Source organism: Erinaceus europaeus, chromosome 16 (genome assembly GCF_950295315.1).
Source record: "Erinaceus europaeus chromosome 16, mEriEur2.1, whole genome shotgun sequence".
NCBI classification, from domain to species: Eukaryota; Metazoa; Chordata; class Mammalia; order Eulipotyphla; family Erinaceidae; genus Erinaceus; species Erinaceus europaeus.
Window position 1 is genome coordinate 1,260,898 of NC_080177.1, and position 25,000 is coordinate 1,285,897.

Below are 25,000 nucleotides of genomic sequence, written 5' to 3' on the forward strand. Positions count from 1 at the left end.
AAATCAAATTGAAAAACGGGCGGCTGCCTATTGGAAAAAAAAGTCACCTAACGGGGCAGAGAACTGAACTCGTGGACTTAGATGGAATCTGTCATCAGCCCACAGCCAAGACTCCGGGAGAACTGGTGGGGGGTTCCCCTGGGGGTGGGGGCTGGGGGCTCTGAACTCTGCTGGTGGGAGTGGTGTGGGGCTAGACCCCGCGGTCTTCGAATCTTGTAAATCACTGAGAAGTCACTCATAAAAAACAGAATTACATGCCATTAAGATAAGAAGAATGAGCATTTCCAGTGTGAAGATGACCCAAATAAAAGTCGGAAATGATAAAAGAAGAAAAAAGAGAAGGAGAAGAAAAAGGAGGAGGAGGAGCAGGAGGAGGAGGAGCAGGAGGAGGAGGGCGGCTGTGTGCCCTCGATGCTGGATGAGAGCTGAGGCCTGTGTCCTGCTCACCCCACAGGAAAGGTGTCTGCAGAGACAGGCCGCAGGGGGGCCTCTCCCGTGAACAGCAAGGCTTCCCGCCAGCATCTGCCCTCCAGCATCTGCCCAACATCTGCCCACCAGCATCTGCCCAACATCTGCCCGCCAGCATCTGCCCAACATCTGCCCACCAGCATCTGCCCAACATCTGCCCGCCAGCATCTGCCCAACATCTGCCCACCAGCATCTGCCCTCCAACATCTTCCCACCAGCATCTGCCCTCCAACATCTGCCCGCCAGCATCTGCCCTCCAACATCTGCCCACCAGCATCTGCCCTCCAACATCTGCCCGCCAGCATCTGCCCTCCAGCATCTGCCCACCAGCATCTGCCCTCCAGCATCTGCCTGCCAGCATCTGCCCTCCAGCATCTGCCTGCCAGCATCTGCCCAACATCTGCCCACCAGCATCTGCCCTCCAACATCTGCCCACCAGCATCTGCCCGCCAGCATCTGCCCTCCAGCATCTGCCCACCAGCATCTACCCTCCAGCATCTGCCTGCCAGCATCTGCCCTCCAGCATCTGCCCAACATCTGCCCACCAGCATCTGCCCTCCAACATCTGCCCACCAGCATCTGCCCGCCAGCATCTGCCCACCAGCATCTGCCCACCAGCATCTGTCCACCAGCATCTGCCCAACATCTGCCCACCAGCATCTGCCCAACATCTGCCCACCAGCTTCTGCCCACCAGCATCTGCCCACCAGCATCTGCCCAACATCTGCCCACCAGCTTCTGCCCACCAGCATCTGCCCAACATTTGCCCACCAGCATCTGCCCGCCAGCATCTGCCCTCCAGTATCTGCCCACCAGCATCTGCCCACCAGCATCTGTCCTCCAACATCTGCCCACCAGCATCTGCCCGCCAGCATCTGCCCACCAGCATCTGCCCACCAGCATCTGCCCAACATCTGCCCACCAGCATCTGCCCAACATCTGCCCACCAGCATCTGCCCACCAGCATCTGCCCACCAGCATCTCCCTCCCCAGCCTCCCTCCACGCCTCCCCCAGCATCTTCCGGTCCCTGTCACATAAAGACCACCCTCCCCTCCAGCACAGGGACTCGGGGGCACTCCCGCTGCCTCAGGCCGCCCCCAAGCTGGGCCCAGGACGTGCATCCTCTCAGCTCCTGTGTCAGCTCTCGCCCAGCTGCCCACCCATGGGGATTGGGCTGTCCCCCGGCTTAGGGACGTGGCACACGTCACCGGGCGGGCCGACCCCTCCCCGCACCTTGAGGGGACAGACAGACGCCCTGCCCGCCACACCACGTGCTCCCACAGACCTACTTGGTTTCTATTTTTTCCCACCCCCAGGAAGGAAGTGCTGCCCACCCGGACCCCCGAGTGCCCCACCCCCAGGAAGGACATGGCTGCCCCCCGGACCTCAGTGCCCCTCTGGGTGGCTCTGCCAGTGGACACGCCCTGTTGGTGTTTTTTACTAGTTTATTGCTAAGTTCATTGTCGTTGTAAAAAAGAACATACTTCTGGCTTTGAAGTCCTGACGTGAGGTGAGCAGGGGACCAGGTGGGGGTCTCCCGCTGGAGGGGCCCTAGTGCTGAGCCGGGGGGAGGAGGGCAGAGCTGGGCCCCATGAGCCAGGCTGCCTGGAGGAGGGGGCGCGCGGCCCTTCTCCGCCTGCTGGGGCTACTTCTGCTGGGCGATGTGCTGCAGGCTGAGCTTCATGAAGGCGTCCTTGCTCCGGATGTCCACCACAGCGTCCCGGACCAGCTCGATGAACATCTGCGGCCAGAGGCGCTGCAGGGCCTCAGCCTTGGTGTGGATGCCGGCCGCCTCCTGCACCAGCCCCTCCGTGTACGCCCGGCAGAGCTGCTTCTTCTCCCGGATCTCCTGGGGGGACGCCAAGCTGACTCCGGCTCCGGGAGCCGCCCCCCAAACCCCAGGGCCCTGCGGGCACGGCTGGCGACCGTCCCCTGCGGCTCAAGGCCCAGCGGCTCCACCAGGCCACGGGGTGGGGTGTGGCTCTGGGAGCATCCCCAAGGGCCAGCTGCCCCCAGCCCCCTTCAGGGGTGAGGAGGGTGGCACTGGCTGGGGCCGGACGGGCCAGAGCTCAAATGCCACGGGGTGGGGGCGTCAGTGGACACTCCCGCTGGGGCTGGGGTGGGCCTCCCCTCAGATGGGCAGTGGACACTCCAGCTGGGGCTGGGGTGGGCCTCCCCTCAGATGGGCAGTGGACACTCCAGCTGGGGCTGGGGTGGGCCTCCCCTCAGGCGTCAGTGGACATTCCCGCTGGGGCTGGGGTGGCCTCCCCTCAGGTGGGCAGTGGACACTCCGCTGGGGCTGGGGTGGGCCTCCCCTCAGGCGTCAGTGGACACTCCGCTGGGGCTGGGGTGGGCCTCCCCTCAGGCGTCAGTGGACACTCCCGCTGGGGCTGGGGTGGGCCTCCCCTCAGGCGTCAGTGGACACTCCCGCTGGGGCTGGGGTGGGCCTCCCCTCAGGTGTCAGTGGACACTCCCGCTGGGGCTGGGGGGCCTCCCCTCAGGTGTCAGTGGACACTCCCGCTGGGGCTGGGGTGGGCCTCCCCTCAGGTGGGCAGTGGACACTCCGCTGGGGCTGGGGTGGGCCTCCCCTCAGGCGTCAGTGGACACTCCCTCTGGGGCTGGGGTGGGCCTCCCCTCAGGCGTCAGTGGACACTCCCTCTGGGGCTGGGGTGGGCCTCCCCTCAGGTGTCAGTGGACACTCCGCTGGGGCTGGGGGGCCTCCCCTCAGGCGTCTGTGGACACTCGCGGAGCCCTCGGGCACCTCACCTCCAGCCGCTCGTTGAAGAAGTCCCTGGTGGAGTAGTTAAGGGTGGCGCGGTTGGTGTTTTCTGTCAGCAGCCTCCTGCTGTCGCTGGCGTCCTCGCTGACCAGGCCGGGCCTCTTCCCCTTGGCATCCAGCAGGTACCGGAACTGCTTCTTCCTGCGAAGGCAGAGACAGACAGACGGACTGACAGACTTGCAGGAGACTGGCCATCTGCTTGGCAGCCCCGCACGCTGAGCACTGCTCTGGGAGGAGTGAGCTCGAGGCAGGAAGGACAATCTTCCGCCGCTGGGTCTCGCCGCAGCGTCTGACTTCTTTGCTTCCACTGCTAACGTGGAAACTCTACCGTGGAAAAAACACAAGGAATAAATCATCACAGAGCACTTGAAGAAGCGGGGGGGGGGGCATCCTCTGTGTCAGCCCGTGTCGTGGCCGCCGGGTGGCAGGGTGAGGGCCCTCCGGGGAGGGGCAGCAGTGTCTCCAGGCCATTCGCACCCTGCAGCCAGAATGGCCGTCTCTCAGTGGGCTGGCTCCGTCCCACCATGGGGAGGTCTCTGCAGAGACGGCCCTGGAGCTGCGGGTCTGAGAATTTCTCGCCGACCCTGCAGAGGAAGCCTCCACGTCAACCCAGCCAGGACAGTGCCCCATGTTGACAACACCAGCGTGTCTGGGAGACAGCCCTCGTCCCCAAGGTCAGGGTCAGACCCTGTCTCCTGCCCTCACTCAGCGATGGGACTTTCTAGGTCACACCTGGCACGAGGTGGGTCCAAGCAGTGGCACCGCAGGGCCCTCACCCAGCTCCGCTCCTGCTGTCAGCCCCATCTCTGCCTCTGGGGTGCCAGCCCCCACTGCAGCTCCCCCAGATCTCCTGTTACTTCCTAAAGAGCGAGAGGGAACATCTCGGGGGCCCCAGAGTCCACCGGATGCCCTGCAGACTCTCAGCCGGGTCCCCATCTCTGTCTCTGGTCACAAAGCCCAGGGCCACCTGGGCACCTGTGTCTCTGGCACCTCACTGGGGGACAGCCCCAGGCCTGGTCAGGGGCAGGTGGGGGACACAGACGGGAGGGGACAGCCCCAGGCCTGGTCAGGGGAAGGTGCAGGTGGGGGACACAGACGGGAGGGGACAGTCCCAGGCCCGGTCAGGGGCAGGTGGGGGACACAGATGGGAGGGGACAGTCCCAGGCCCGGTCAGGGGCAGGTGGGGGACACAGACGGGAGGGGACAGTCCCAGGCCCGGTCAGGGGCAGGTGGGGGGGACACAGATGGGAGGGGACAGCCCCAGGCCTGGTCAGGGGCAGGTGGGGGGGGACACAGACGGGAGGGGACAGCCCCAGGCCTGGCCAGGGGCAGGTGGGGGGGACACAGACAGGAGGGGACAGTCCCAGGCCCGGTCAGGGGCAGGTGGGGGACACAGACGGGAGGGGACAGTCCCAGGCCCGGTCAGGGGCAGGTGGGGGACACAGACGGGAGGGGACAGTCCCAGGCCCGGTCAGGGGCAGGTGGGGGACACAGATGGGAGGGGACAGTCCCAGGCCTGGTCAGGGGCAGGTGGGGGACACAGATGGGAGGGGACAGTCCCAAGCCCGGTCAGGGGCAGGTGGGGGGGACAGAGACGGGAGGGGACAGCCCCAGGCCTGGTCAGGGGCAGGTGGGGGACACAGACAGGAGGGGACAACCCCAGGCCTGGCCAGGGGCAGGTGGGGGGGACACAGATGGGAGGGGACAGCCCCAGGCCTGGTCAGGGGGAGACACACACGTAGAGGAGGGGGCACCCTCACCTGGCATCGCCCAGGATGGAGATGAGCCGGTACTGAGGCAGCTCTGAGGATGCCACATGCGCCAGGATGCCAAAAAGCCGCTCGGCCATGATCATGTCATTCTGGGTCACCTGGGGGACATGACGGATGCAGCCTGTGTTCAAGATGGCTGCTCTGGGAGATGCCACCCTGTCCCCTGAGCGGCCTGGTCCCTGAGCTGCTCTCTGTCCCTGAGCTGCTCCCCGTCCCTGAGCTGCTCCCCGTCCCTGAGCAGCTCTCTGTCCCTGAGCAGCTCCCTGTCCTTGAGCTGCTCCCTGTCCCTGAGCTGCTCCCTGTCCCTGAGCTGCTCTCTGTCCCTGAGCTGCTCCCTGTCCCGAGCTGCTCCCTGTCCCCTGAGCTGCTCCCTGTCCATGAGCTGCTCCCTGTCCATGAGCTGCTCCCTGTCCCTGAGCTGCTCTCTGACCCTGAGCTGCTCCCTGTCCCTGAGCTGCTCCCTGTCCCCCGAGCTGCTCTCTGTCTCCCGAGCTGCTCCCTGTCCGTGAGCTGCACCCTGTCCGTGAGCTGCTCCCTGTCCCTGAGCTGCTCCCTGTCCCGAGCTGCTCCCTGTCCCGAGCTGCTCTCTGTCCCCCGAGTTGCTCTCTGTCTCCCGAGCTGCTCCTTGTCCCTGAGCTGCTCCCTGTCCCTGAGCTGCTCCCTGTCCCCTGAGCTGCTCCCTGTCCCTGAGCTGCTCTCTGTCCCTGAGCTGCTCTCTGACCCTGAGCTGCTCCCTGTCCCCTGAGCTGCTCCCTGTCCCTGAGCTGCTCTCTGACCCTGAGCTGCTCCGTCCCTGAGCTGCTCTCTGTCCCCTGAGCTGCTCCCTGTCCCGAGCTGCTCCCTGTCCCTGAGCTGCTCCCTGTCCCTGAGCTGCTCTCTGTCCCTGAGCTGCTCCCTGTCCCTGAGCTGCTCTCTGTCTCTGAGCTGCTCCCTGTCCCTGAGCTGCTCTCTGTCCCTGAGCTGCTCTCTGTCCCTGAGCTGCTCTGTCCCCTGATCCCTGCCACCTGTGGCTCCATCCCAAGCCCTAAGCCCACGCCCACCTCGGTGCCGTTGATCTTCTGCATGCTGAAGTGGCTGAGCCGGAAGAGGACATAGTACTTCCACAGGGTGAAGCTGACCACCGGGTTCCCCTGCGGGTCCACGGTCAGCTGGTCAATGCGGCGCAGCTGGGCCAGAGCATTGAACTGCTGCAGCATCACCAGCTTGGTCTCCTTGAACTTGAGGTGCTGCGGGACACGGGTGCAGGTCAGCCTGGAGGCTTCTCCCTCAACCCCCTGGCCGAGGCGCCTCCCTTCTGCATGGGCCCTGCAGGGGTGGCTGGAAAGCTCAGTGGGCAGGGTGAGGTCCTGGGTTTGCAGGAGGGACATGGGCACGACACCTCAGCAAGTCAGGGTGAGTGATGCCACCCTGTCAGGGCACCCGAGGCGGGTGACAGGACCATGCAGACCTAAAATGTCCTGGCCGTTCCTGCACTGGGAGACAGGGACAGGGAGGCGGCAAAGCACCAGGCCTTCCTCAGGTGTGAGGCATTTCCCCATGTGGTGTAGGGACTCAGCCCCAGCCAGCACTCACTGCAAGGGAAATGCCCTGCCTGGGGAGCTGTGTCTCTGGACAGCTTCATGAATGTCAGGGACCACGGCCAAAGCTACTTGCACTGTCCAAGCCCATGATGCTTGGTCAGCGTCTGAGGGTGGGGGCTGCAGGGTGGTCAGTGTGTGAGGGTGGGGGCTGCAGGGTGGTCAGTGTCTGAGGGTGGGGGCTGCTGGGTGGTCAGTGTCTGAGGGTGGGTGCTGCAGGGTGGTCAGCGTCTGAGGGTGGGGGCTGCAGGGTGGTCAGCGTCTGAGGGTGGGGCTGCAGGGTGGTCAGCGTCTGAGGGTGGGGCTGCAGGGTGGTCAGCGTTTGAGGGTGGGGGCTGCAGGGTGGTCAGTGTCTGAGGGTGGGGCTGCAGGGTGGTCAGTGTCTGAGGGTGGGGGCTGCAGGGTGGTCAGTGTCTGAGGGTGGGGCTGCTGGGTGGTCAGCACCTGAGGGTGGGGGCTGCAGGGTGGTCAGTGTCTGAGGGTGGGGGCTGCAGGGTGGTCAGTGTCTGAGGGTGGGGGCTGCTGGGTGGTCAGCGCCTGAGGGTGCGGGCTGCAGGGTGGTCAGCGCCTGAGGGTGGGGGCTGCAGGGTGGTCAGTGTCTGAGGGCGGGGGCTGCAGGGTGGTCAGTGTCTGAGGGCGGGGGCTGCAGGGTGGTCAGTGTCTGAGGGTGGGGGCTGCAGGGTGGTCAGTGTCTGAGGGTGGGGCTGCTGGGTGTTCAGCGTCTGAGGGTGGGGGCTGCAGGGTGGTCAGCGTCTGAGGGTGGGGCTGCAGGGTGGTCAGCGTCTGAGGGTGGGGCTGCAGGGTGGTCAGCGTTTGAGGGTGGGGGCTGCAGGGTGGTCAGTGTCTGAGGGTGGGGCTGCAGGGTGGTCAGTGTCTGAGGGTGGGGGCTGCAGGGTGGTCAGTGTCTGAGGGTGGGGCTGCTGGGTGGTCAGTGTCTGAGGGTGGGGGCTGCAGGGTGGTCAGTGTCTGAGGGTGGGGGCTACAGGGTGGTCAGTGTCTGAGGGTGGGTGCTGCAGGGTGGTCAGTGTCTGAGGGTGGGGGCTGCAGGGTGGTCAGTGTCTGAGGGTGGGGCTGCTGGGTGGTCAGCACCTGAGGGTGGGGGCTGCAGGGTGGTCAGTGTCTGAGGGTGGGGGCTGCAGGGTGGTCAGTGTCTGAGGGTGGGGGCTGCAGGGTGGTCAGTGTGTGAGGGTGGGGGCTGCAGGGTGGTCAGTGTCTGAGGGTGGGGGCTGCTGGGTGGTCAGTGTCTGAGGGTGGGTGCTGCAGGGTGGTCAGCGTCTGAGGGTGGGGGCTGCAGGGTGGTCAGCGTCTGAGGGTGGGGCTGCAGGGTGGTCAGCGTCTGAGGGTGGGGCTGCAGGGTGGTCAGCGTCTGAGGGTGGGGGCTGCAGGGTGGTCAGTGTCTGAGGGTGGGGCTGCAGGGTGGTCAGTGTCTGAGGGTGGGGCTGCAGGGTGGTCAGTGTCTGAGGGTGGGGCTGCTGGGTGGTCAGTGTCTGAGGGTGGGGGCTGCAGGGTGGTCAGTGTCTGAGGGTGGGGGCTACAGGGTGGTCAGTGTCTGAGGGTGGGGGCTGCAGGGTGGTCAGTGTCTGAGGGTGGGGGCAGCAGGGTGGTCAGTGTCTGAGGGTGGGGCTGCTGGGTGGTCAGCACCTGAGGGTGGGGGCTGCAGGGTGGTCAGTGTCTGAGGGTGGGGGCTGCAGGGTGGTCAGTGTCTGAGGGTGGGGGCTGCTGGGTGGTCAGCGCCTGAGGGTGCGGGCTGCAGGGTGGTCAGCGCCTGAGGGTGGGGGCTGCAGGGTGGTCAGTGTCTGAGGGCGGGGGCTGCAGGGTGGTCAGTGTCTGAGGGCGGGGGCTGCAGGGTGGTCAGTGTCTGAGGGCGGGGGCTGCAGGGTGGTCAGTGTCTGAGGGTGGGGACTGCAGGGTGGTCAGTGTCTGAGGGTGGGGACTGCAGGGTGGTCAGTGTCTGAGGGTGGGGGCTGCAGGGTGGTCAGTGTCTGAGGGTGGGGGCTGCAGGGTGGTCAGTGTCTGAGGGTGGGTGCTGCAGGGTGGTCAGTGTCTGAGGGTGGGTGCAGCAGGGTGGTCAGTGTCTGAGGGTGGGTGCTGCAGGGTGGTCAGTGTCTGAGGGCGGGGGCTGCAGGGTGGTCAGTGTCTGAGGGCGGGGGCTGCAGGGTGGTCAGTGTCTGAGGGTGGGGACTGCAGGGTGGTCAGTGTCTGAGGGCGGGGCTGCTGGGTGGTCAGTGTCTGAGGGTGGGGGCTGCAGGGTGGTCAGTGTCTGAGGGTGGGGGCTGCTGGATGGTCAGTGTCTGAGGGTGGGGGCTGCAGGGTGGTCAGTGTCTGAGGGTGGGGCTGCTGGATGGTCAGTGTCTGAGGGTGGGGGCTGCAGGGTGGTCAGTGTCTGAGGGTGGGGCTGCTGGGTGGTCAGCGCCTGAGGGTGGGGCTGCAGGGCCGTGAGTCCCGGGTCTGTGCCCCTCGCCCCCGCCCGCAGGCCCACCAGCGAGTTGGGGAACTTCATCCTGAGTTTGGGCAGAACTTGCACGATGTCGTCAAACTCGATGAAGGTGAAGCAGACGGTGGTGACCGTGCCGGCGGTCTGCGTGCTCCAGCTGCGGTCCAGACACTCCAGGGCGCCCGCGCCGTACAGAGACAGCGTGTCCCCGTCCACCTCCACCAGGTGCGTGTCGGCCAAGGCTGGTCCGGGCGGCGCGTCCGGGGACCTAGGGCGGGGTCAGAGGTCGGAGCTGAGTGCGGGGCACCCGGGGAGTCGTGGGACAGGGGTGGGGTGGGTGGGGTGGGGGCAGTGGGTGGGAGGGGTCGGGGGAGGTAGAGCTAGGGTCAGGGGTCAGGGGTCAGGGCCCCGGGGCTGAGGTCGGAGGTTGACACCCAGAGAGGCTGTAGGGTGGAGGGGAGGGTGGAGCCAGGGTCAAAGGTCAGCAGCTAGGGAGGCTGCAGGGCAGGGTAGGGGGTGGAGAAGGGTCAGAGGTCAGAGCCCTTGCGGGAGCAGGCCGGTGCTGGACACTTCCCACTGGGCCATCCGGCAGAGGACTGGACCCCGGGCACCCAGGGCCAACGGCTGATAGAATGCCTGGGGGTTTTACTATCTTTTTTGTCATCTTTCTCTAATTACATATTTTAATTCAAAAAGAAACAGGAGGAAAACGAATCCCTTCTGAGTCGTGATTAATCGCTGGAAGAGAGTCCAAGACCTAATCAATCACCACGAACTATGGGAGACACTGATGGCGTCTGACTGAAGAAAGATCCATTTAGGGTCACGATGGGGGGGGGACTGCTCTGTCTGTCTGTCTGTCTTTCTATCCCTCTGAATGAACGATGAGTCTGGGGCCAGGCAGTAAGCACACACGTCACCATAAGCAAGGACCCGGGTTCAAGCCTCCGGCCACCACCTGCAGGGCAGTCGCCTCACAAGCAGTGAAGCAGGGCTGCAGGTGTCTCTCTGCCTCTCTTTCTCCCTATCTCCCCCTCCCCTCTCGATCTCTGGCTATCTCTGTCCAGTAAATAAGTAAAGATAATAAAAATTAAAAATAACCACCTCAATATGTAGAGTTTTTTTTCCCCTTAAACACAACACAAATTACATCACGGCTCGTCACTGAGAAAGACCAGGGGCAAGGGGAGGCCGGGCTGCGGACCCCCAGCAGACGCCCAGAGAGGGCTGAGTGCTGAGGAGCGAGGGAGACGGAGACTGGGCCTGAGAGAGACCAGCGGAGGCTCGGGTTTGAGGCGATGGAGTCCAGTCCACCAGAACACGGCAGTGGCAGACGGGGTGGACTTGGCAGCTGCAGAAAAGGCAGAAGCGAGGCGGCCGGAGCTGCCACCTCCTTCAGGAGGGAGAAACCCTCATCTGAAGACCCGGGAGGCAAAGCTGACGGCCTGGCAGGCCCCGACCCTCCTGCCTCCTCAGACACCCGCAGTGCCCGCCCGCCGGGGCGACTGGTGGCTGCCTCCAGGCCCCAGGACATATGCTCGCTAGATCAACATCTATTTCACAGACAGAGAAGGAAAACACAGTATCTAGGGGTGTGGTGGCAGCTCACACACTACGGGTTCGAGCCCCTGGTCTCCACCTGCAGGGGGGAAGCTTCATGAGTGGTAGAGCAGGGCTGCAGGCGTCTCTCTGTCTCTCTCCCTCCCCTCTCAGTTTCTCTCTGTCTCTATCCAATAATAAGTAAATAAGACTATTTAAAAAAAAAGGAGTTTCAAGGTATACTTGCCTAAACTGCCCTGTCTCTTTACTCCAGAAACCTCCAGCACATTGTCCTAATGCCTCCAACTACTTCCTTGGCCACAGGCTTCATAAGTGGAAGGCTTCATGGATACTGACGGAAATCTTGAAAACAAAACTCAGTTCCCTGGGGCCGGGGAGACTGCACAGGGGCTCTGCAACAGACTCTCCTGCCTGAGGCTCCGAGGCCCAGGTTCAGTGCCCAGCACCGTTGGTCAGAGCTCACTGGGGCTCTGTCTCTGTGTCTCTCTCTGTGTCCCTCTTTCACGAATAAATAAATAAACTTTTAATAAAAACCCAGTTCCCTTTACTTGGAAACGTGCTTTGGTGTGGGCAAGGCGGAGAGGCGACTGTGGTCCAGCCGGCGAGGAGGGCGGCCGGGGTCTTACCCCCACCCCCTGCAGCCGCCCCTACCCGGGCTCCTCTGGGAAGGCGGGGCCGCTGCCCTGCGCCTGGCTGACATCCTGGGCGGCCGACGGGGAGCCCGGCCTCTCGGGGCCGGTGGCCTCGCTGCCCCTGCGCTGCTGGAGCTGCTCCCACTGGCGGGCGATGTTGCGGATGGCCAGCTGCTTCTTCTCCTGGAAAAGACAGCGATGGGCACCGGCACCACGGGCACCTCCACAGGGCCGCTCCCAGGGTGCACTGGGAGACGGGCGCGGGGAAACGGCACCGACACCAGGTGGTGCTGCCACCGGCAGGGCGCACGCGGACCCGGGTTCAAGGCCCCGGCCCCAAGGCCCCGGCCCCCACCTGCAGGAGGGAAGCTTCGTGAGCTGTGGAGCAGGGCTGCAGCTGTCTCTCCTCCTCTGTCTATCTGTCTCTCAACGCCACTAGAAGCGCAGGGGTCATGCAGGCATTGCCCCAGCACTGACGCCGGTGGCAAGAGAGCAAGGGGAGGGGGGAAGGGAGGGAAGAAGGAAGGGAGGGAGGGAGGAAGGGAGGGAGGGAGGGAGGGAGGGAGGGAGGGAGGGAAAGGCGGCTGGCGCTGGGGTGTGGCCCGGTGCTCAGCACACACCTCGCGCGCGTGTGAAGGCCGGGCTCCATCTCTGGGTCAGGTGCAAACTCCTCACAGGAGCTGCCGGGCACAGCTCACCCCGCGCCACGCCCCGGGCACAGCACAAACGTGGACGCCACTGAGGAGACGTGGGCCTCGTGCCCAGTCATTTAAAAGAGCGTTTGACTCCTGACTTCCTCACAGCGCCCCACTTCTGGAGTGGGGACACTACCAGAATCTTTACTTCAAACAGCGCCCCAAAGTGCCGCCCCCCGCCCCCCGCACCCCGCACCCCGCGCCCCCCGCAGCACACGCCCTGCAGGCCGACACAGACAGACCTTAAGCAAAGACTGTTTCTGGCTTTCCCGCCTTTTCTCTTCCTCTTTCTTGGCTACGACAGATGCCACGCGCCTCTCTTCTTCCTGAAGGAGAAAAGCAGCGTCACTTGGCCTTCGCACAGCGCCAGGCCCGGCTTTCTCAGGAGGCCCCGTGCTAACACACATGGGCTTCTCCGTTTATGTCTCCGCGAGCCGGAGAGGCGGGCGCTGTGCCGGGGGGGACAGAGGCGGAGCGCTGACAGGAGGTGCTGAGAGGAGGAGGAGCGCCGCCCGCCGCCAGGCCTGGCTCTGGACGCGAGGTCACAGATCCTGGGAGAGGTGGGCTGGGGGCGCTCTTTGCTCTGGATGAGACGGGGCTGTCTGCACTTACTCCAGTGGCTGGAGGTGGCTGGAAATGAGAGGGTAGAATCCAGCCGTCGCAGGCCACGTGGTCTCGCTGGGGGGGGGGGGGGCACGTGGTTTTTAAAGTTTTCTCTGAAACGGGAGAGAGCTGCTCATGTCCAAAGACTGACTGGAATTGTTCAGGAGACATGAGGGACATGGACTGGAAGAAACCCCAAGTCTCAGCTTCGGAAGCCGGGAGACCCCGAATAATGTCAGAGTTCTGGGCCGCGAAGACGCACAGCGAGCTCGAGAGGCCCCTGGGACCCGGCCCTGGCTCACGGCAGGCCGGGCAGTGGTGGGCAGTGGCCACGCACCCCGCAAGCCTCCCTCCCGGCTCAGCCCCCCCCGGCCAGCTGCAGCCCCCGGAAAAGGCAGCGGGGCCCCAGGCGGACTAGGCCCGGGCAAACTGGACGGGCTCCGGAGAGATCCAGACACCTAGCGGCCTTCTCTCCGCCTCTGCCGGCCGCGTGTCCGTACTGCGCTGGGTCTGGGGGCCGGCCGTGCCCCCGCTGGCCACCCAGTCGGCACCCAGGGCCGTCCGCCGTCCCCACCCAGTCCCCTGGGGTGACCGGCACCGGGCGCTGCCGCAGCTCCTGGCTGTCCTTCCCTTCTGTGGGGAAAAGGTGGCCGGTCTCGTCCTGTCTTCCAGCTTCTGGGAGCCTCTGGCGGTCAGCCACTCACCCGCCCACAGGCCACACCTGGCCCGCGCTGACTCTCGTGCATAAGGTTTTATTGTAATGGAGTCCTGCGCGCTCCCTGCGCACGCCCCACTGAGAATGCAGAGTCCCAGGCGCCTTCCGGGCCCACGACAGAGACCGTTTCCAGCCGGCAGGGTTTGAGCTCAAGACGCCTGGGTCCAGCACCCACAGCACTAACCGCTGCACCACACACACACACACACACACACACACACACACACACTCACTGGCGCTGACGCATGCGTCCCGGGAGAGAGCAGGGGCCGAACACAGGACCTGCCCACCAAAGGCCAGAGGAAGCAGGGTCTGCAGGGCCCAGACGCGCCCCTCCCTTCCCAGCCAGCTTGAGCGGCCTCCTCACCGTGACCCGCTTTGTGTCCAGCTGCCGCAGCTGCGCCATGTTCTGGAGGACGGTGTGCTTGTACCATGGTTCCTGAGCTATGGGGTTGCCATCGAAGCTGATGTCGGACAGGGAGCTGCACTGGGCCAGGCAGCAGACGCTGTCGAAGCTGCAGGGACAGAGGCCGCGGGTCAGCGGGGGACACTCCGGGTCTGCAGCAGGGCTGAGGGGGACGCGGAGTCTGGAGCCTCCCGCAGACACCACACGCACCCCCACCCCCGCCCGTGCTGGTGTTACCGCCGCACCTGTCAGCTCGTGGGCTGAAAGCCCCCTGTTCTTCTGTTGTTGTTGTTGTCTTGTTTTATTTATTATTTTTTAACCTCCGGGGTTATCCCTGGGGCTTGGTGCCAGCACTACAAGTCCACTGCTCCTGGTGGACAATTTTTTCCACTTTATTGGACAGGACAGAGAGAAACTGAGAGGGGAGGGGGAGACAGAGAGGGAGAGAGACAGAGAGCTGCAGCCCTGCTTCACCACTTGGGAAGCGTCCCCCCTGCAGGTGAGGAGCCCTGGCTTGCACCCGGGTCCTCGCGCGGGTCCTTGTACTTCATACTTTCGTGTCCCTAACCGGGTGCCATCTGCTCTTCCGTCTCTGAGACGGAACAGACGGGTCACAGGAGGGAGACTCCAGGGCTGGAACCCGGGGCCTCAGGCATGGAAGTCTTGTGCTGTGCCCAGCTGACCTCCTGGCCCTGGGGTGTGGTCTCGTGTCCCCGACCGTCCCCGGGCCCCTCGTCCTCAGGCACCGTGTCGCCCGCACCAGCAGTGAGCGGGGCCCCTCCTCACTTCCCTCCCGGCAGCGCCAGGCGAGGGGACCCCAGACGGAGCAGCCATAGCACCCTCCAGCACCCACGCCCCCCCCACCCATGGCGCCGCCTCCCATCAAGGGTCCCTGTGGTGGGCAGAGCACAGGGTCTCTGCAGGGGACACTTTCTTTTCCTTATTTATTGAGGAGACAGAAATCGAGAGGGGCAGGGAGATCGAGAGGGTCCTGCACTACAAACACTGCTCCTGGCAGTCATCTGTCCCAGTTTATTGGACTGGACAGAGACAAATGGAGGGGGGACAGAAAGACACCCGCAGACCTGCTTCACCGCTCACGAGGCTGCCCCCCCGCCCCGCAGCTGGGAACCGGGGGCGCAAACCCGGGTCCTTGTACATTGTTCCGTGTGAGCTCCACCAGGTGCTCCGGCAGCCTTGCACATCAACAGCAGCGCCTGGGAGCTGCGGACACGGGAGCCAGCACCCGGCAGGACACCAGCAGGGACTAGTCGTTCTATAGGGAGCGTCACCAACCAACTGGGGCGCCAACTCTGCGCTGGGACACCCCGCCCCTGCAGCCTCCCTGAGGCCTCATATCCCCCCCCCCCAGGAGCGGTTGGGGGCAGACACAGGCTGGCAGCTTGCCCCTTCTCCGCCCCGACCCTTGACCCCTGCCCTGCACACCTGGGCTGTGGCGGCCAGGGGATGCCCAAGAGTCCCCGGCAGGGGATGGAAGTAGGCTACCAGTGGCCACCGGGGCCTGTGAAACACACAGCTGGGGTTTTACTGCCACCAGGGCCAGTGTCTGCATGACGAGTCCGCTGCTCCCAGCGGCCACTTTACCTTTTCTTTTTTTTTAATACACACAGTGCAGAGGAGTTGAGGGGGTAGAGGAGTAGAGACGGAGAGAGAGAGAGAGAAATCAGGACACCTGCAGACCTGCTTCACTGCTCGTGATGCCTCCCCCCACCCACCCCTGCAGGTAGGGAGTGTGGGCTTGAACCCAGGTCCTTGCACTCTGTCGTGTGCGCTTAGCCGTGTGCACCACTGCCTGGCCCCTTAAACCCAAAACTAATGGCCGACGGTGCGAAGCCGCGTGCGGGCAGTGAGCACAGTCAGACGGGAGGGCTCAGGCCAGCTGTCCCAGCACACGGCTGCCCGGCTGGGCCTGCTCTTCAGAGATGCCAGGGGAGGGGAGGGGAGGGACGGCCCTCTGGCCAGGCCCGGCATCTTGTCGCCGCTGGGACTCGGTCTCTGTGCTCCGGATGGTGTTGTTACAGGAAGAACCGGCCCGCGTTTCATCTGGAAGCTGTTTCACAACGTTCTGCTTCCCACCTGCGTGGCTTTGGACAACAGACATGCCAGAAATCCCCAGAAACAGGCCGCCGGCGTGCATCTGAGTTTGCAGATGTTCCGATGAAATCAAGCAAGACCTGAGAACAAAGACAGACGGAAGGAGAGCCGCCTTGTCCCCGGCAAAGAGATTCAGACCGACAGCGGAGACGCTTGGCGCAGGGCAGCGAGTGGGCTGGAGCCCCGGCTGTCAGACGCGGGACTCACTCGTCTCTCGGGGGGCGGCAAGGATGGAGACACTTTGGCCCAAAGGTTGGCGCTGCGCGAGGGCCCTGACTTCCGTCCCTCCCAGGTCCCTCGCGCTTGTCCCCACCCACTGCCAGCGCCCAGCACCCACATCCGCTTCGATCTGCTGCCTGACCCAGCGGACGGACCCAGGGGAAGAGCCTCTGCATCCACCCCAGGCTCACTTAACCGTACCGCCCCCCGTGTGCGTGAGTCAGACGTGGCTCTCGGCTCCCACTCAGTGAGGCCGCTCTAGCCAGCACCCACCCCAGTAATCAGACGTTTAGGGAAAAGGGTTGTTTTGCTTTGTTTGGTTTTTGCCTCTGGGGTTGTCACTGGGGCTCGGTGCTGCACTACAAACCCACTGCTCCTGGAGGCCATTTTTACATTTTACTGGACTGGGCAGAGAGAAACTGAAACAGGAGGGGAGACAGACAGACAGACACCTGCAGACCTGCTTCACCGCTTATAAAGCGACCCCCTTGTAGGTGGGGAGCTGGGGGCTCGAACCCAGATCCTCGCACGGGTCCCTGCACTTTGTACTATGTGTCCTTAACCGGGTGCGCCACCGCCCGGCCCCCAAGGGGGTTTGTTTGTTTGTACCAGGCAAGTGTCATCTGAGTCAGAGTGAGGACAGTCATGCGTGTCACCGTGCGTCTGCCAGGCTGAGGTCAGATGCAGGGAGGAGAACACGCCAAGCCCACAGGTGCTGCAAAGCGCACAGCTGCCAGACGAGGCCGCAGCCCGTCATCCGTCAGGAGGGTCCACTCACGAAGGCATTAGCATTTGACGGGAGGAAGGATGGTGTGAACTGAGGCTCTTGGGAGAGCGCATTCTGGAGACTTCTCTGGCCAGAGGTGGCGCGTCTGGCGTGGTGCGCGAGTCGCTATGCACAGGGACAGCAGAGGCAGACACATGCCCAGAGCCACCCAGGGCCACTAGAGGCCCAGGACTAGGCTCCGCTCTGGCACAGCAGTCACAACCCTTCCCCTGCTGCCAAAGGAACCTCCTGCACTGTGGTGGGGACTGGGGGGAGGCCAGGGATGGAAACGGGTCCAGCCCCTGTGGAGAGCAGCCTGGAGACTCTCAGATGCTGGAAATGAACCTGCCCTGTGACCCTGCAATTCCTCTCCTGGGGACAGATCCTAAGGAACCCAACACACCCATCCAGAAAGATCTGTGTGCACCTGTGTTCATAGCAGCACAGTGTGTAACAGCCACAACCTGGAGGCCACCCAGGTGTCCAACAACAGATGAGGGGCTGAGCAAGCTGTGGCCTAGATACACAGTGGAATACTACTCAGCTGTTAAAAGTGCTGACTGCACATTCTTCACCTCAGCTTGGATGGAGCTTGAAGGAGTCGTGTGAAGTGCGGTCAGCCAGAAAGAGGAGGAAGATGGGGTGGTCTCACTCATGGGAAGAAGTTGAGGAATCAGAACAGAGGGGGAAACACACAGCAGAGTGTGGACTGGGCTGGGGCACTGCACCAAAGGAAAGGACTGGGGTGGGGGGTTCAGGTCCTGGAACAGGGTGGCAGAGGAGGACCTAGTGGGGGTTGTGTTGTTCTGTGGAAAACTGAGAAATGCTAGCCATGCACCAACTGCTGTATTTTACTGTCAGCTGTAAACCACCAATCTCCCCAAATGAGGGAAAAAGAAGAAATCAAGGAAGAAGCCCCTGCTGCCTCAGAGGTCGGCCCTCGCTGTCCTCACCTCCTGGCTGGCGAGAGTCGGGCCTCCTCCGACTGCTTGGAACCACAGGTCTGAGGCCTCACACCCCACTGCGGGGGGGGGGGCACATTGACAGGAGGCTGGTATGATGCCAGGGGCGGAGCAAGGACCCGGGGTCAAGCCCCCACTGCCCACCTGCTGGGGGGAAGCCTGACGACGGTGGAGAGGGCTGCAGGTGTCTCTCCCTCTCCTCCTCCCACTCCCCTCTCCATTTCTCTCTGTCCTATCAAGACAAGATAGAAAGACAAAACAAAAGGGCCAAGGACAAGTTTCTTTAGCACAGCGGGTTGCTGGGGCCGGGCGGCCCACCGGCTAAGCGCACAGCGGGAGGCACAAGGCCCCGCCCGAGAGCGAGGGGCTGTCAGTGCCAGCCCACCCACCCGGGGGAGGGAGGAGGGCTGAGCAGAGGCAGAGGCAGCACCAGGGAAACTAGAGAATGGGGACTGGGCTGGAGAGACAGCATCATGGTCATGCAAAAAGCCTTCCTGCCTGAGGCTCCAAAGGTCCCAGGTTCAATACCCAGCATCACCATCAGCCAGAGCTGGGGGGAGGGGGGAGTGGGTGTTTAAAGGCACAAAGCACAGAGGACGCAGGACGGAATCATGAAACTGCACAAACACCGAAAGCAGAAGAGCCCGTGTACACAGCCGGGGCGGCACGACACACAGCCGCTGGCAGCTGCACGCAGGGAGTGGGGTCGGTGGCCGTGACTCACGCTCAGCACAGGGTTCTCCACTGTAAAAGGCAGTAGCCTTGAAATTCCCTTTTTATGCAGTTGTTTGTTAAGTGCTTTTAGTATGAGTTGCTTGTAGTATGAGGTGGAAAATTCCTTGCCCCTTCCCCCTTGAATAAGCAGGACCTAATCAGTGAAGGCCACCCATTGTTCGAAGGACCCTACATGGGGACAAGCCTTATCAGGACCTTTGAACAGACTTTGTGGTGTGCTGTCTACCGGATGGGTGGTCATAGCCGATGGCAGGAGGATGTGCCTGGTTGAATTCTATTGGTTGTGTGATCTTACTATATTTGAAACTAGCCCGCGCTTTGCTTTGAATGGATCATGCTTTTGCTAAGTTTGAAATGATTGGATCTTGTGTTTGCTATCGCCTGTTATTGGATGTAGGTTGATAAGGTGATGTGCTCCCCCTCCCTGAGTGTAGTCTGAATTCCTATAAATTGTATGGTTTGAGCCCTGTTCGGGGTCGAGTTTGGTAGACTAACACCAGTCACCATCTCGGCCCGGATTGCAATTCGTCAATAAACATCTTTGCTTCCTTACAGTGGATGGTGGTTTGATTTATGCTCGCTAACATCCACCTGACTGAGAAAGCAGCGCTGCAGGCAGTGTCAGACGCACACCTGAAATAAACCGTCTCTTTACTTATTTATTTATTTTGCCTCCAGGGTTATCGCTGGGGCTCGGTGCCTGCACTACGAATCCACTGCTCCTGGAGGCCATTTTTTCCCTTTTGTTGCCCTTGTTGTGGTTATTATTATTGTTGTTATTGCTGTCGTTGTTGTTGGACAGGACAGAGAGAAATAGAGAGAGGAGGGGACGACAGAGAGGGAGAGAAAGACAGACACCTGCAGACCTGCCTCACCGCCTGTGAAGCGACTCCCCTGCAGGTGGGGAGCCGGGGGTTCGAACCAGGATCCTTACGCTGGTTCTGGTGCTTTGCGCCACCTGTGCTTAACCCGCTGCGCTACAGCCCAGCCTTCTAAACCTCCTTTCTTTCTCCCTCTCCCTCTTCCTTTCCTTTCTCTTTCTCCTCCCTCTTCCTTTCCTTTTTTCTCTTTTCCCTTTCAGTAGCACCAGGGCCCTGTACGTGTGTGACGGCGGCCTCCCCAGCCCCACTTTGCTGGCTCTGTGCATCTCACGTGGAGAGACAGGGAGGGCACTGCCCACTGGTGCCGAGCTCCCCTGGGACCCAGCATGGACAGGCAGGCACCCTGCAGGCGAGCTATCTTCTGACCCCTGAGACAAACCATTCCCGCAAGGTCAGAAGTCAGTCAGCCACACCTCACAGGTTAGAAGCGGCAGGCTCTCTCTGTTTTCAAATAAACTGTAAAGTCGAATGAAGTCGCATGGAAAATGACACACGGCGGCAGGTGAGAGCGCCGGCCCCTGGTCCCGCGGAGAATCGGCCGCGGCACAGATCTCACGCTCGCTCGCGGGGTGAGTCAAACCAGCGCTTCCGAGCGGCCTCGGAGCAGGGACGCCCAGGGGGTCCTTGCTGAGACCCTGAGGGGCACCCGGACCGCATCACAAGCCCCATCCTCACAAGGAAAGTAACGACAGGCCGGGACCACGAGCAGGTGTCGGCACGGGATCTTCAGAAAAGACGCATGAGAAACAGAACTCAGAGCACATGGAGGGCCTGCCTGCCCATCGTGGGAAGCGCCCGCCAGGCCGCAGAGCCGCCCCGAGAGGCCAGGCTCGCCCTGCACTGTCCCTGAGAGGCCGGGACTGCGCAGCTGAGTCTGGAGCCCCCTCACCAGGAGACACAGGGGTGGCGCCTGGCTGGGCGCACGTGTCACAGCGCACAGGGACCCGGGTTCAAGCCCTTGGTCCCCACCTGTGGGGGGAAGCTTCACAGGTGATGAAGCAGGGCTGCAGGCGTCTCTGTCTCAGCCGCCCCTCTCAATTTCTCCCTGCTTCTATCCAATAATAAGTAAATAGAATATTTTTTAAAAACCCAGACAGAGGAGCCAGCTGGATCCAGCGGGCATCACGGTGGAGGAGGACAAGGGGGGGAAAGGCAGCCTCCTCTCGCCCCGAGTGACTCTGTCCTCCCTGCCAGAGATGAGGGCGGGCTCCTGCAGGCCAGTGGCAGGCGCCTGGGGACACAGCTGTGGGCTCGCAGGATCCCTGGCGTGTGGGGTGGAAAGCTGGGGGTTGATGGCACCCTCGCTCCCAAGGGTGCAGGGAGGGAGGTGAAGCTGGCAGAGGCGAGGGCAGGGCGGCTCCTGGAGCAGCGGGACCCTGAGGACAGACGCAGGAGCACACTGCGGGGAGCACGCGGCTCTGCGTCCAGGTCAGGTCAGCAGATGCACGCGGGCAGGAGCCCGCCAGCAACACGCACACACACTCACACGGGGGACACAGTGGGGGCTTGTGGCAGCCATCAGCACTGCCGTGAGCAAAGATGAGGACAGGGAGGGGCTCACTGGACTGGACGTCGGCCATTACCTTCCTGCTTGGCTTGGCTTCCCTCTCTCACAAAAAAGCTCACTCCTTTGCCCAGGAGACACAGTCCATCCCCTAAAGCCCCACTGTCTGGGTCGGGGAGCAGGCACACTGCCCCCGCTGGAGGGTCAGAGGCCTCTGTCCCCAGAGTGTGGCCCTCACAGAAGTCACCAGGGCCCTTGGCCGAGCACCGGGACCCTCCCGGGTGATGTGGACAGGGTGCTGATGGCCGGAGGGCAGAGTGAGCCTGAGACCATGCAGAGGGCCCCAGAGGCGGCACAGGGGCTGCCTGTAGTCCACCCCACTGATTTCAGGATGTGGGGAGAGGCCAGAGAGAGAGAGACAGAGACAGAGGGACAGAGATAGAGGGACAGACAGGCTGCACAGCACCCCCCCCCCCCAGGCAGCAAGCACACAGAGCAGGTGCACTCCCCAGATAAGCTGTTCTTTAAAGGCTGATTTTTTTTTTTATGTTTCTGGCGGCAGGTAGAGAAAGTTTCCCGTGATGGTAAGGGAGGGGAAGTCAGAGACCCTGCAGCCCGCGCAGAGCCTGTGGTCAGACCCGGAGCCCCTGGTCTGCCTGAGGGATAGAGCCACGGAGTTGACTGTCGGGAAATTGTGAGGATGTGGTTGAGCTCGGCAGGGCTCACAAAGCACCTTGAATTCCTGATACTATGGCCTATCTACATAATCATTGTTTTGCCAGAAAGATCCCCACCCATTCCATTCGATCTATCTTCTTTCTACCCTCAAGACCCTCTCTGCCTACAGGGTATTATTAATCCTACCAGTTAAAACCCTCGCAACAGTTGCTAAGGAAGTTCCTACCTTCCCAGCCCCATTTTGCCTTTCTCTGCCCCTTTCCTAGCCATTTCCGACTTGCCACTTCCGGGTCTGTCTTTTAAAAGCCATGGCTCTCTGATCAATAAAGCTATTGCATTGTCTCGCCGCGTGTTTGGATCCTGAGTCATCTCCCTCGCATCGCTGAGTGAGTAGCAGCCCAGGCTGGCTCCGGTTGAGTTCTCTGCAGCCCAGAGAGTACGTGCCCGGGAAGAGGCACCCCCACGCTAGCCGGGCAGTTGACTGCAGAGGCGACCACAGGACGTGGAGTGCCCTCAGACTCAGGGACGGGGGCCGCTACCAGCCATGTCTGCTTTGCCAGGAGACCGGGCCTCCTGAGCCCATCTCTGGCCCTGAGGAGTGCTGGACGCCCTCTCGCTGATGACGTTCTCAAGGCTTCTCTGCTAGAAAGCCAGGGCTGCCCTCTGGCGCACACCTGCAGGGACGCGGCTGGGCTCCTGAGTGCAGGGAAACGGTGCAGGCCTGTCTGTCTGTCCCTTCGTCCACTGGCTCCAGCTGCCTCTGGAGCCCAGGCAGGGCCTCTAATGTCCTGACAGTGATGGCGAAAGGACCTCTGTGGATCTACAACTGACCCAAGTGTGTGACCATGACTGCACCCCGTGAAGGCACCCTGTGAAGGCAGCCTGTGACTGCCCCCCCAGAGTGAGCAGGTGGTGGGTGCTGTCATCTGAGAGGCCCCATGCAGGGGCAGCACTGACCCCGCCCTCACACTGCTATGCCCACTTCGCTGGCAGCAGAGCTGGACACCGAGTGGCCTGAGCGTGGGGTCCCCCCGGGCCCTGGACCCGCGATGGGACAGTCATGAGGCAGACCACGAGGGTCCTGGACAGAAGCCCAGCCAGGCCACAAGGCTTCGGAGGCCGGGTCCCGAATGTCCCAGGGACCCATGGCCTGTCCACTCCTTGTATCCTGGCCTCCCTGCAGCCCAGGGCAGATGGCACCTGGCCGCCAGAATGGGGGGTCTCCAGGGGTGCAGGGTTGTCAACGGGTGGGGCAAGGGGGTCCCGGGGCTGCATGCTCCCCCCGCCCGAGTCTTGCTGTAGTTATGAGCCTTGCTCCCGTGTCCCCACCAGGAGGCCATCTCTGAGCACCAGAGGTCAGTGTCAGGCCAGGCATCCGGGGACCTGGGGAGGCCGCGCCCCACGGGCCAGGCCTGCATTCTCTGAGGACTGACCAGAGTGTGGGGGCTGGGCTCTGCAGGACCCCCAGGACTCCACACTCCCAGACTGAGAAAGCCTCCTCTCCCCTGGCAGTTACTGAGGGCCCTGGAGGAGACAGTCCCCAGAGAACACCCCATGTCCCTCAGAAGCCCAGGGGAGGGCTGGGGAGACAGCACAGGGGTTCTAAGAACAGACTCTCCTGCCCGAGGCTCCGAGGTCCCAGGTTCAGTCCCCCACACCACCTAGCAGGGCTCTGGCCGCGCCCCCCCATAAACCTGAGTGTAAACATGAATGACTGGGAGAAGTCTTTGAGGAACTTCCCTGTCTCCCCATAGAGAAGAAGGTGTGAGGCGTCTCCTCTGAAACCACATCTCTGCACCCCCTTTTCTGCACCCTGACACCATTCTCTCAGACAGCGTTCACAGCCCGAGAGCAGGACAGGACCTGCCCTGTGAGCAGAAGAGGGAGGCAAGGACGATCCTGGGGAGCTGGACTGCGGCCACCACGGCCAAGCGCCAGAGGACGGGCCTGGAGGAGGGGGCGCCCCGACTGATGGGGGGGACAGGGGCTGTGGAGGGGGGTGGCCACGAGGGCCTGCTCCTTATCTGCCCCAGGGACCCTGCTGGGGTACCACGGCCATGCCAAGTGCACGTCCATCCACAAGAGAAGGTCCACGCCTTGTCCAGCCCACCCCCCCCCCCGGCCCCCAGCTCTGAGGCTGCCTGGGCGCTCAGCAGCGACATGCAGCTGGAGGAGGCTGTGGCCTGGCCCGTCAGCAGGTGACTCAGTGACCAGCCCAGCAGGGGCGGCAGCAGAGAGGGGGACCCGCCTGCACCCCCCCATACCCCCCTGCACCCTCCTGAGGACCAGCAGCGGCTCCGCTTCCCTCGGCCTGAGACCAGGCTGCCACCCCCGCCTGCGACCACTGCAGCCCTGGCACCTTGACCCCTTGCGGGGGAGGGGCGCTGACCTGCAAATGTTGTTGAAGCTGAGAAACAGACGCTGGAGGCTGGGCAGGGCGTCCACATCTCTCTGGAAGGAAGCAGAAAGCGGAGTGAGGCGGGCGGGCTGCGGGTGAGAGGCGTGCCCCTGGGCGGGCAGGTGGGCGGTGCCACCGACACGCACAGTCGCTGCAGTGCAGCACCGGCCCAGCCCGCACCCCCTCCCCGCAGGCTGCGCCAGGAGGGGCAGCACCCGCCTCAGCTTCCACCAGGGCTCAGGGGCGAGGGGCCAGGCCGCTCAGTGTCTGCCGGCTCCTTGCCTGGGGGCAGCCGGGGGTTTCGAAGCTGGGGGCTCATTGTCAAGGGAGGCAGAGCCCCACTTCCTGGGAACACAGAAAGCTCAGAGTGGTATGGGGGGGGTCCTCCTGTCTCTGGGGGGGGGGGCGTCTGGTCCCGAGGCAGAAGGTGCCCCCTCCCAAGTGCGCGGGGCCAGGGGACCCTGGCAGGTGAGGCAGGCAGTCTGCCTTCACTGAGGCCAAGGTGGGTGCTGGAATGGCCACAGCTTAGCCCCCACCCAGCAGCTAAGAGACAGGAGGAGGCTGAGGCTGCAGGGTGGCACGGGGCAGGGTGGCACCAATGTCCTGGGGGCTGCAGCGGGCACCGGCTGCCAGGCTCTGCTCTTTGCACTTTCTCTGCTCCGCAGGTTCATCCAGACTGAGGGCGGTGTCTCCCGCTGACAGCGGCTAACAGGCCTGTGCAAGCCTCCCCTGCCCTGGCATCAGCCCCCACCTGCCCCCCACACCTTCCCCCTTGAGTTCCCTGAAGTCTGCCTGACCGCAGCCCCATCCCAAGGCCCTGTACTGACATTTATTCACTCGCTCAGCAGCCCAGGGGCTCTTGCCTGCTCATGAGGCCATCCTCCCTCCCCTCTTCCTGACAGAAGCGGCGACAGAGGGCTGGGGGCTCAGCACGGCGGTTCTTTCTGCCCAAGGCTCTGAGGTCCCAGGTTCAATCCCCTGCACCACTATGAGCCCGAGCTCAGCAGGGCTCTGGTCTCTGTATCTTTCTTTCATTAATAAAAATATATATATTTTGCGCACGTGGTGTGAAGCACAAGGACCGGCGCTCAGCCTGCTCA

The 25,000-nt window shown here is 63.0% G+C and overlaps 1 protein-coding gene across 2 annotated transcripts in view; it reads right to left on the bottom strand.

Annotated features, from left to right (window-relative positions):
- Positions 1-1,896: 1,896 nt before the first annotated feature.
- The window catches only part of LRRC49 (leucine rich repeat containing 49), a 39,934-nt gene continuing 16,830 nt past the window's right edge, over positions 1,897-25,000 (bottom strand). For both annotated transcript variants that reach the window (XM_060174282.1, XM_060174283.1), the window contains 9 exons: positions 23,892-23,953; positions 13,604-13,751; positions 12,161-12,244; positions 11,243-11,406; positions 9,077-9,299; positions 6,061-6,246; positions 5,009-5,118; positions 3,236-3,389; positions 1,897-2,318 (listed from right to left, as the gene is read on the bottom strand). In XM_060174282.1, coding sequence (XP_060030265.1) covers positions 2,115-2,318; positions 3,236-3,389; positions 5,009-5,118; positions 6,061-6,246; positions 9,077-9,299; positions 11,243-11,406; positions 12,161-12,244; positions 13,604-13,751; positions 23,892-23,953 — 1,335 coding nt within the window. In that variant the 3' untranslated portion in view covers positions 1,897-2,114. The remainder of the gene's footprint in view (positions 2,319-3,235; positions 3,390-5,008; positions 5,119-6,060; positions 6,247-9,076; positions 9,300-11,242; positions 11,407-12,160; positions 12,245-13,603; positions 13,752-23,891; positions 23,954-25,000) is intronic.